The sequence below is a fragment of the Periophthalmus magnuspinnatus genome, chromosome 15, assembly GCF_009829125.3.
Source record: "Periophthalmus magnuspinnatus isolate fPerMag1 chromosome 15, fPerMag1.2.pri, whole genome shotgun sequence".
NCBI classification, from domain to species: Eukaryota; Metazoa; Chordata; class Actinopteri; order Gobiiformes; family Gobiidae; genus Periophthalmus; species Periophthalmus magnuspinnatus.
Window position 1 is genome coordinate 8,269,239 of NC_047140.1, and position 12,088 is coordinate 8,281,326.

At 38.1% G+C, this 12,088-nt stretch overlaps 1 protein-coding gene across 2 annotated transcripts in view; it reads right to left on the minus strand.

The window, feature by feature from the left end:
• Positions 1–12,088, minus strand: part of sptbn1 (spectrin, beta, non-erythrocytic 1) — a 144,999-nt gene that overhangs the window by 38,237 nt on the left and 94,674 nt on the right. For both annotated transcript variants that reach the window (XM_033979681.2, XM_033979680.2), the window contains 6 exons: positions 11,141–11,292; positions 6,361–6,534; positions 5,273–5,364; positions 3,394–3,474; positions 1,906–2,021; positions 1,705–1,817 (listed from right to left, as the gene is read on the minus strand). In XM_033979681.2, coding sequence (XP_033835572.1) covers positions 1,705–1,817; positions 1,906–2,021; positions 3,394–3,474; positions 5,273–5,364; positions 6,361–6,534; positions 11,141–11,292 — 728 coding nt within the window. The remainder of the gene's footprint in view (positions 1–1,704; positions 1,818–1,905; positions 2,022–3,393; positions 3,475–5,272; positions 5,365–6,360; positions 6,535–11,140; positions 11,293–12,088) is intronic.

Sequence of the window (12,088 nt, forward strand, 5' to 3'; positions counted from 1 at the left end):
TTTTAAATTCAATATTTGACTTGGCTTTGCGATGTCACGATAGCTTAAAACAATATACTGCGTCCTGTCAGTTTGGGGATTTTGTGATTTCAAAATATGAAGTAGGACTGATGTAGGAGGCCAGAACTTTTCAACATTTATCATTATGGAAAGTTCTGTCTGAGAGATACAAGGCCACTAGAGCTGGAAGGTCTGGATCTATACATAAATCTATAGTTCAAGTTAGATGATGGAATATCTGATGTGTAATGAATCTTAAAGGGTGTATATATAAATTATTCAAACTAGGGCCTGAGCACAGGTCATAAAAACATAGATTAGGAATGGAAAACAGTGAAATCCATGGTACAGAATAGAACAAGTGCCACTGTTGCCAGAAGATGGGGCAAAGACACTGCCTGCACTGAGGAGTGAAACAACTACAACTACAATAGCTGCTGGCATCCATGTTGGTTAGCGGCATAGTACAGGTAATTTGAGCCTCTAAAACAAAAGTACATAAAGTTTGGTTACAATGAGACATCTTTTTTTCATTTAATTCAATTTCACATGATATAAGACCTGGTTACATAACTGGAATCCAGCATCCTTTATAGTTTCTGATCACACTGTCTGTAGCTTCACTTAAGTACATTTTACAGTGGATACTTCTTACTTTACTACATTTGAGAGCAGTATCTGTACTTTCTACTCCACTACATTTTTTGAACTGGACTGAAAAATAAAAAGTACTGACTAAAGTTTTGCGGTTCAAGCTTGGGCTTTGAGCAAACAAAAATAAAAACACAAAATTCATAAGAAAATTGTAAAAATTAATTTGTGTTACTGTCGACTAAAATTAATCAATCAATCAATTAATCAATATCACTACATTTAACACTTAAATAAACAACACTTGTGTGAAATACTTTTACTTTTTATTCTTAATCTACATTTTTTAACAGGTACTTAAATACTTTTCCTTGAGTAACAAAACTGAGTACTTCGTGCACCCCTGATAGTATACCACATTGGACATAGCCATGCACCAATCCAGCCTTTTCAGTTCCGATACGATAACATTGCTTTAGCGTTGAGTATCTACCAATGCCCGATATTGACCGATACCAAGGCACTTCCCTTAAAATACTTCAACAAGTTATCAAAGCTTTTTCAAACATAATAACAGGACAACATAACCTATTACACTAAACACAGCAAAATATTCTAAAATAAACATAATTCTGTAGGTTCTAAGATTTAAAATGAGGTATCACATGACAATATTTACTAGGTACTCATATACATACTGGTAACCCTGGGACAAACAGCTGTAAGGTATAAAGAAATGCCCTGTGCAACCATTTATCAACTGAAATGGGGCACGGCACTGACAAAAGCTCACAAAATGATTAGAATCTTGTGCTAAAATGACTATAATCCCAGGGATGCACTAGTAAACAACATCTTCATATGGGAAAAAGCAGATTAAATCATCCAGTCACTCCCAAAACTCCAGCTAATCCCTCCATGCCCTCTCCTCTCCTCTCTGCTGTTGTCCCATATAAATCCTTCTAATACTAATAACATAATGAACTGACAAATACATATTTTTGTTGACTATGCCGCCGTCAACCAAAGTACAGTCCTCCACATGTGACTCTCTAAACTCAATGTGTTTTTGTCACACGCTTGTCCTGCTGCGTCTTCTGTGTGTGCGCTCACCTTTCCGATCCTCTTGCCCTCCACCTTCAGAGCTTTCATCTTGGAGAAGTAGTGGTAGTAGGTGACCACGTAGGTGATGATGGACTTCTCGTCAGGGTGGTCCACGCTGATGTCTACACACACACACACACATTGCATTAACAGGTCGTTCCTCAGACCTCAGATTGCCTTGTACTTATATTCATGTTGTAGAGGGGTCACCTTCGGGGTCCAGCAGCTTGGTGAGGCCCAGGTGCTGCTCGGCCAGGTTGAAGGCATTCTGCAGATTGTAGTGAGCGTTGGATTTCTTCAGTTTGTCAAAGTCGATCAGGTCCGGTCTAAACACAACACAACGCACAAACTTTTATAACCACTTGTAAGAAGGTAATAAGAATTTAAAGGATCCACCAACATTCTAAGTATGCAGTTCTCCAAAATACACCCAGAAAATCAGCACTAAAAGTATTTAAACTGATACAGATTTGAGCACGTACTGAGGTCTGCCAACTGCTTGTCTCCATCGAGGTATTATCGTTTTCCCTGGAACATTCATATTCCACAGTAAAGCATTAAAATGATCAATCTAGCATTAAAATACAGGTTCTTCAATGGCTAAAAATACCCTTCCAGAAATTCTCAAAAGTGAATGCAGGTCAGATTTTTCCACAGATCTGACCTGTAACTTGGAATTGCGATGTCACCTGCTTTTCTTCGTAGCTATACATAATTTTAATGCTATACAAAGCAATGATATCTCCATGGAGACAAGCAGGTAGTGGACTCTCAACCTTGTCAACCCACTTAATGCACATTCTTATATAAACTTTATTTAATAATCAAAAAGTAGCGATGTGTCAGCTGTTTCCATATAAACAACTAAATTAATACTGACACGGTTTTAGTATTTATGAATTTCAGCTTCCTGTTTTGTGGACGTCTTCAAATTCAAAGGACATATTATTTGTTTTAAGTGGTAAATCACTATAGCAATAGTCATAATCTTTCATCATGTTGGACCGATTGTGATTGAAGTGTACAAAAAATACATGGCAATGTCAGTGTTTCTGTTTTATGCAGCCAAAACCTGAAGATGTGAGACAGGCCTCTACTTTGACAAAGTTTAAATCCAGGATCAGAACGGTTCTGTTTAGCTGTGCATATGACGGAAAGGTTTTTATTCTGCACTCACAAGACTACATTTGCAGGGGGAGTTCATGCAAAAACAACTATTTATACAGAAAAAAGTACTGTATAAAGACAGATTAAACTTGTCAATAATGAGTTTAATCTGCGTTTTTACACCAAAAAATACCAAATCTTCAGCTCACTCACTCCAAAGTCACATGATGATCCACTTCATAATTACATATACAACAAACATACTTGCAATATCTATAAGGATCTTAAAAATACGACTTCTATGATCAAATTAGCGTGCTTATTATTATACGGACGTTTAATGTAATTCCACCACTTTATGACGTAGTAAAACTTGGCGTAAACATGTTGTCCAGTCTCGCTGCTCAGCTGATGGTCAGAAGACTGTCACAAACACTGTTCCTTATGGATATTACCACATAAAGCTCCCATTCTCCTGAGGTTATTCTCTAGAGTTTCCATGTAATCTGCACTATCCATGTGACCATATAACACATTATCATCCTATTAAATCATTACAGCCAATAGAAAACCATAGAGAGAGCTTCATACCTGTGTTTGTGAATGAGAGCGTTGAAGGCCATGCCGTCTCTCCAGCTCGTGGTGAAGTTGTGGATGTTCACGTTTGGATAGCTGTAGAATAAAAACAAGAACATAAATATTAGAACCTAGATGTTAAGAATTGGTTTGGGCACTAGGAATCAAAACTTAATTGTAGCATTTTGGATAATAGTTTGCCGAGTGTGAGGGACCTGTGAACGAGAGACTGTAATATGGGCAGTTTGTGTGGTCGTTTTTTTGTTTAGAAACACATTTTTAGTTCATTTTTAGTGGTTTCAGTTGATAACTAGACAAATATTTAGTGTGAATTAGTAAGTTGAAAAAAATAAAATCATAAGTCAGGTCTAAAAGGACATGCTGGCACTACTGTTGACTTTTTAGAAATTACACTACCAAAAGTTTGGACACGCCATCTCAGTCAGTGTTTTTGCTTTTGTTTATTTTTACTGCTCAATACGTTTTATATACACACAAAAACATCAAATATATGAAGTAAGATATATGGAATTATGTAGAAAATACTGCCTTTTTTATATTTTATATTCAAATCCTCAAAGTAGCCACCTTTTGCTTTGCCAAAAAATATTTACCATATTATATATTATTTATTACCATATTATTTTTTTCATAGTTTGGTTACTGCAACTTATACTCAGATGCGTGACTCATAGTCCGGTGCAACTTATATGTTTTTTATCTTCATTATTATGCATTATTTGGCTGGTGCAACTTATACTTCAGTGCGACTTATAGACCAGAAAATATGGTTAAAAAAAATACGGTACTTTTTTTCTTAATTATTCCATATATCTAACTTCATATATTTGATGTCTTCCATATCAACTACTTTCTTTGTTAACTAAAAAAAGTAGTTAACAAAGAAAAAATAAAACACTGAATGAGAGGGTGTGTCCAAACTTTTGACTGGTCATGTATGTTTGAGATCACTCACTTGTTGTATCTACTACAAACATTACAAGGGAATAAATATTATGGAGTTTGATTTACAAACACTTTAACGACATTTACATCCTCCTCCATCAGTCTGTCCCAGGGCAGCTGTGGCTACAAAAGTATTTTACCACCAGACAGTGTCGAGTGAATGAATAATGTAATGTGAAGCACTTTGAGTGTGGCTATAACTCCAGTGTATTATTATTATGCAGTGTCATTAGACGGTTATTATTAGTCCTTAGACAATGGTTAAAATATTAGAGTTGGATTTTGAGCCTGCTTTAGTCCTGGAATAGCAATTTCATCGACCTGGTTTAGATCTGGTGGTGCTCACAAGGCCAAATACTTTCTTAGGTAGTATGTTGTATGAAAAGTTTGAGAACACTGCTGTAGACTATGTGTGGATATTCTGAGGGCAGTGAAGGTCCATCTGTATAAGAAGTATTCTGTTACCAAGGCAACGTGAGGAATCAAACTAATTTACACAACATGATGAACTACTTGAAAGGTAAAAACACACTGAGCTCATATATATTTCAGTTACTTTGATTAAAATACATATTGGATAAAGAAAACAGTTTTTTAAAGAGAAATTTATAGCAGATTTAGCCATTTGAAAAACAATTATATAACATAATTCACTAAATTAATTCAAAATAAATTGTAATTTGGTTAATATAAATTTTCCATATTGCTTTTTTACAGTCCAAATATTGTAATGTTTAATGCAAATACATGCACTCTGTCATAAACTGTCACATGGCGTCGGCATTAGGCCTTCTGATTGGTCGACCTCCTCCATCTCGAGGTCAGGACTTTAATTACAGTCTGAGAGATCACTACTGTTTGCCCCTCCATTGTAGTGCCCTCTGTGGTCCTACATAGTGCTAGTGTACACGAATGAAAGTGTTCATACCCTGCGGTCTTCATCTGACACCACAGGAGCAGAGCATCTTTAGCAGACTTCTTCTCCTTGTTGTCCTCCGTTTCCACGCTGATGTCTTGTATCTGGAACACAAAATTTAAGTTCATATTAAGAAGGATAAAACGGATTAGGATTTAAGCTAACTCCCTCTAGCAAAACGCTTTTCAAATTGACCCAAAAGCTAGCCAAAATCCGCACCTTCATTGATTAAACGCATGTAGCTTAAGTATCTGAATGGTCAATTAGCCTAGCATTAGCTCCTCTCATTGTAAGATGTAGTGAGACGAGTTAGCAGGTTGTTTGCGAGTGCGTTTAGCTCCATTTCAGACTCTTCCTCCTCTGCGGGGCAGGATTGGAAAGACTAAAAACAGTATTTTTAATCCCAGCGGCTTATAAAAGGCTCAGTCCTGATCACTCATCTCCCCAACTGTTCACTGTATAAAATGGTATGACTGGCACCGAGACAGAGGAGGAGAGGGGTGAGATAGAGTACATGTCTGTAGTTAAGTTAATGCAAAATTATGCTTTAAATATTTATTTTAAAAAAAAGTGAAGAGGTCTTGTTGTAAAAAGGGCTACACGTTTAAATGATTTACGATTGTTCTCGAGTAAGAGTACTGCTACTTCAAAATGATAATACTCAAGTTGAAGTGCAGAGTGGCTGTCCAAGAAATGCCACTTAAGTCAGAGCAACTTTAATGCCTCGCTTGAAAGTTGAGCCAATTAGAGAAATGTCTGCAAATAATTCTACATTTAAAAGATGGTGTACCTGATTTTTACAAACATAAAAAATAAACAGTAAAAGCAAAAAACGTGTTAATTTCAAACAGTTTGCAGGGGTCAAAACGTATTCCTCACGTATTCCATTTCCTAGCATCAGCACTGACTTTGTTGGAGCGTTGCTCTCAGGGTAATGCTAACAAAAACTACCATGCTAACAGTGCACTTTCTGACCCTTTATGTCTCATTTGACCCTTATGCTGCTCATACAATATATCTGTACTAAGACACATTCTGCTCAAATACATGGGTAGAAATCTGGTAGTCACTTTAAACACATTTCAACACTTTAAACTTACCTGGAAGCGGAGGATGATGGTCCAGATGAGGCCCAGGGTGAGCCTGTGGTTTCCGTCCACGATGTCATGTGAGCCCATGTTCTCCAGGTGCACTCTCTGCTCCTTCAGGAACTGCAGGGCCTTGTCCACGTTCTCCAGGCAGTGGATCCTCATGCGTCCTTTAGTCGGCTTAGGCTAAAACACAATCACAAGCACATTTACAATCACATTTACAATCACATTTACAATCACATTTACAATCACATTTACAGTCACATTTACAATCACATTTAGAACAGGAAAAACAAGGACACAAGGAGGTTATGGGATATGGCGGCATCAGAGCAGAGCCTCAGGACGAGGAGGTGGTGGTGGTGGTAAGTAGTAGCTAGTAGTAGTAGTAGTACTAGCAAGTAGCAGTAGTGGTAGTAACAGCAGTAGTAGCAGTAATATTGAGAGTAAGTAGAAGTAAGTAGCAATAGTAATAGTAGTTGTAGTAGCAGTAAGTACTAATAGTAGTAGTAGTATTAGTCGTAGAAGTAGCAGCAGTAGCAGTACTAGTAGTAGTACTTGTAGCAGTAAAAGCAGTAGTGGTAAAAGTAGTAGCAATAGCAGTAGTAGTAACGGTAGTAGGATGTAGTAGTTAGTAGTTGTTAGGTAGTAGTAGAAGTAGAATTAGTAGAAGTGGTAGTGATGGTAGCAGCAGTAAGAAGAAGAAGAGTAGTAAGAAGAAATATAAGTAGTAGTAAGAAGTAGTAGAAGCAGTAGTGGTGGTAGTAGTAGTAGCAGCAGCATTAATAGTAGTAGTGGTAAAAGTAGTAGCAATAGCAGTAGTAGTAACGGAAGTAGGAAGTAGTAGATATTAGTAGTTAGTAATTGCTAGGTAGTAGTAGTAGTAGTAGTAGTAGTAGCAGTAGTAGTATTAAGTTAAGCTGCCTATACCTCTCGAGTCCTTACTACCATATTGGAAAAAGCCATTCAAAAAAACCCAAAAAACATATTTGTGAACTTTAATACACCGTAGCCTCATTTTCTAATCTTTGCCCACATCAGTGCACATGTAATTAGCATTAGCAAACATTTGGAGTGACACAGTTAAACACTCCTGACATGTCTCTGTGTGGGGCAGTCCTTTGGGTGACCCTGTTATTATGAAATCAAATAATCTCGTATGATCTTAGTTGAACCCTCATAATAAATAGTGTGTGTAAAATGTTGCAGTCATTCAGATTGTAAACACAAGCCAACAGAAACAAAAGTGTAGAGGTTCCTGTTTAAAATCATAATCCACACACATTTTTTTTGGCTCTACTCAGCACTTGTAGTCCAAAAAACAGACAGACTGATAGTACCTCCCTAACTGCTGAGGAGAGGGGGACTTTCCAGCATCTTAGCCCAGAACAGAGGCTGGTGAGTCAGAGGAAAGGCCTGAGCGAGAACTGGTTATAGAGTCGACTGATCGCAAACGCACCAGACACTGAAGATTTGGAGGCAAGACCATAGACTGTATTTATAAATGGACATAGCTAACCTGCTGGATACCACCAAATGGGAAGTGAGCATGGGCGCACTTCTAGCTCCACTGACTCTGGCTCCAGTTCATTAATATTGTAAAACTGTTGCCCCTCTCTCTGTACTTGCTGTGGTCAGACTCGGCATTTTGGTCTTAAAATGTTCGTATCAACCCACTCTATTTGATCCTGATATTTTCCCGCTAGTCGATCCCAAAAGGTTTCATTGACAGTGTTGCAAAGAGCCCATTCCCTTCTAAACCATCAGTGTGGGCGGGAAGGGGCGTTACCTTCAACAGCGTCGCTCCAGATTGGCTCTTTGGTTGCTATGATACTCAGTCAGAATTCCACTATAACTGCTCTAGCCTCGATCAGCTTCATTTGACTGGAGTCGACCGCTATGGATGAATTCACACTCACTTAGTCCACTTTTTTACACAGCTGTCCTAGGACTGACTGACAATCATCTTGCAGAAGTGTCTTGCCCAAGGACACAAGAGTAGACAACGGTCAGAGCTGCGATTGAACCGTTCGTATTCATGACAACACTCCAAACTGAGCCGCCACCACATGACGACCAAAGACGGCTTCAATAATAAACAAGAGTTGAATAATGCGGTTTTGTTTTTTGACAGAACGATTGTCAATGTAAAGGAAACAATTTTTATAACTATGGGATCCAAAGTGATATAAAAACAACTATTTGGTCACTATGATACTCGCGGTTGTAATTCCAAATATTGAACTCGGCTGCAAATCTGCTGCTATAACTGCTCTAGCCTCGATGAGCTTCATTTGACTGGAGTCGACTGCTATGGGTGACGTCACACTCATTTTGTCCAATTCTTTAAACAGTCTATGTATACATCTCCATGGAGGCAAGCGCTGGCAGACCCTCCACTAGAAAAGTTACATAGTGCATCTTTAAGAACTAAGCGTCTGATCACAGCAACCAACCTGTCACAGACACATGCAGGTTACAGGTAGTTTGAGTTTCATGTGATGCTTAAAATTAGAATTTGAATGAAATAAATAGAAAAAAAGGGTTGAAATCCCACTCCATCTCCCTTTTTGTTTTGTTGTCGTTGTAAAACAAAACTAAAATCTTGGAACTATAAAATACATCATAAATTCCTTCATTGATTCCGAGTATAAAAGTATAAAATGACTTGTTAAATCCATTGTTGAATTTCTTGGCCCGTGCTGTGTGTCTGTACTTTGTCTCTCTGCGTGTGTTTGACAGGAGCTTAGAAAGACCGGATGTCAGCTACAGGCCAAGAATGATTACAAAAAAGGAAGAATTATAATAAAAGAGGCCAAAAAGTTATAGAAATACTTTGGCTGGGGTCAGAGGACTTCTATAGCTGCAGTGACGATGGTTAGAATACAAAGGATGAGAGGGCATAAGGGAGACCGCTGTTTCCATGGAGACGCAGACTGGTCCCACTGCACCAGGCTCGAAATAGTGGAGATCTACTTTTGGACACATACGGCGCTTGTGCTAGATTCTTTTTAGCATCAAAGTATCAAAGAAATCAAATAAAATAAAGTTAAAGAGGGGGTGTTTTACTTCTATGCGGTATTGACTGCTAACCCATAACATAATTAGATCATCATGTTAAACTTTTATTGTTTGGAAAATGCTAAATTTGCCAAAAAACAATGTATTAAAATGTTTTACGAGATTCACTTTTGTTTTTAACGTGCCCCCCCACCTCCCTTTTCAGAGCGAAGTTTTTAGGTCATGGTAATGCAAACAACAACTAGCATGCTAACTGTGCACTTCCTGATTATCGTACAATAAAACGCAATTATACCCTTTATAAAAATTAGGTACAGGCACTAAATACAGTATATGAAAGTCTATAGCGCAAAGCTAGTGTACACACTTTCCATTCTTTATTATAGTAAAGTGTCTAACGTCCAGAGTATTCACTTGAACAAGGTTTGAACCAGCAACTTCCTGGTGAGAGGGCAAACACTCAACTCACTGCACAACTGTCACCTCAGCTCGTTCAAAGATAGTTTTAATTCCCAGTACAGATATGTTGTAAAAGCAGCATTATAAAGAATACAACTAAATAATATAAAAGTCCAATAATCAAGAAGGGCATGTTAGGATGCTAGTTGTCGTTAGCTTTACCGTGACGACAAAACTCCGGTCTGTGCTTATAAACTCATCATGGTGAATAATTGTGATGCTCTGAATGCATAAGGTAAATGAGGAATAACTTTAAAAACCTGAAAAACAGTGGTTCAAACTGTAAAATGTGTAGAGTGCATTTCGTAGCTGCTGCCAACTCATTGTTCCTTGTGTGAGGTGTGACCTGCTGCAGTTTCCTTGTTATTCGCCCTGTCACCTCCAGACCCCAAATGATTTCTGGATTACGTCTGCGGAGAGATAGGTTTATGTAGGCGCGGTGGTGCACGGTTCTTGGTATTCGTTTAATCATAACGGCTGGAGTTTGTTTTTAAGGGAAGTGCACTAGTCCAACTGCGCAAGAGTAGAGGCTCACGAATGTCCATTTTATAAGAGGCAATTTCAACTAAAATCATTCGGAAACTCTCAAACCATAGTTGACTTTCCGGAAAAATTAAACGCAGTATGTAATTTGCGATTTTTTCCCCAGAACTTTTCTTCGCAAACTGCCACTGAACTGACGTAAAACGATTACAAATGCATAATAAAAATACTACGTCACCAAACAAGTGCTTTAAGTAAGATTTTGATTTTAAATTTCATAAACATGACCCAGCCGTGTCCTCAAATATGAAGCAAATATGTTCAAATCAAATATTGTTTTTGAGAACAATTGTAATGCTGATTTATTCTTAATTACATAAACATCGGACAGGAAGGACAACTTGTTTATATTATAATTTGGTGTTTTAGTTCTCATCCAATCAGAAAGCAGAATGAGTGTCAAGTGACTCTCTCATTCGGGTTGCCAGTTTCAATCCTGAAATCCAGTTGGTTTAAACCTAAAAGTCCTCTCTCTGATCTGAATGGTCAATGCCTAAAATCCAGCACCTGCAGACAATCATGAATCAGTGAAAATGAAGGAAATGAGAGAATGAGAAAAACTTGTATGTGTCTCTTTTTGCAGGTTAAGGCTCTGGCAACACAGCTTCAGATTGGATTATAGTAGATGTCTTTTACTGTAAGAGTACAGTCTTTTACTGTAAAAGCGCAGTACATACAGTACCTTTAAAGAGATAGAGCCCCCACATCCCCGCAGACCAGGGTAACACAGTAAACATAGGACAGTGTAGTATATAAATGTACTGACCAGCCTCTCTCCGGACAGCACCTCCAGCAGCTTGATGAGCATGCGGCCGTCCCTCAGGTCCATGTACAGGTCAGTGATCCTACAGGACACTCGCGACAGGTGAGAGTTCACCCATTTAGTGAAGGTCTTCTTCTGCACGGCCTCACGCTCATCTGAGGGACAAAGCACACACGGGATTTAGCACATTTAGCACATTTAGCACATTTAGCACAGATGAAGAGAGATGATATAAAGTACAACACCTGCTGGGTCCTATAGTGTTATATAGGAGCTCCAGCATATATGATACAAAACATACAACTTTTTTTTTCTTCCCCTAAAACAAATCATTTTATTCCAAGAAGTTGAGAAAAGCACAGATATATTATACAAACAGCTCTTAGGATCATAAAGACTCTGCTGTGCGCTGTCTGCATCTGAATATAAAACGTTATCGTCTAAGAATAAGAAAAATAAGAGTAAAAGTAGGTTCTGTTTTTAAGCTAAAATACAATACAAAAATCAATCACACTCAAGTAATCACAACGTTTGCCTCTTGACCAATCACGTCTCAAGCCATTCATATAAACACACTTCCAGCCATTTTAGGTACAACTCTTCTCCCCCCATCGCCATCGCAGCTGCAGAACCACCAGCCTCCTCAGCCTGCCCCTCCTCCTCTTCACCACTACCATTATGACATCCCCACCTGCTGGGTCTACACACCAAAATGATTCTATATCTATCCAATAAACTATAAAAAAGACAAAAACAAGTTCAAAGAGTAGACACTACAGACAAAACTTAAAAAAATATATATATATATATTTTTTACTTTTTTGGTCAGTCTGGTCTGGTCAGTCTTTCATGTGTAAAAAACGAAAGTATCCACTCTGCACCAAAATTAACTTGCAGCCATAGAGTTATAGTTATAACATGAGGACCAACCATTAAAGTAGCACTTATACT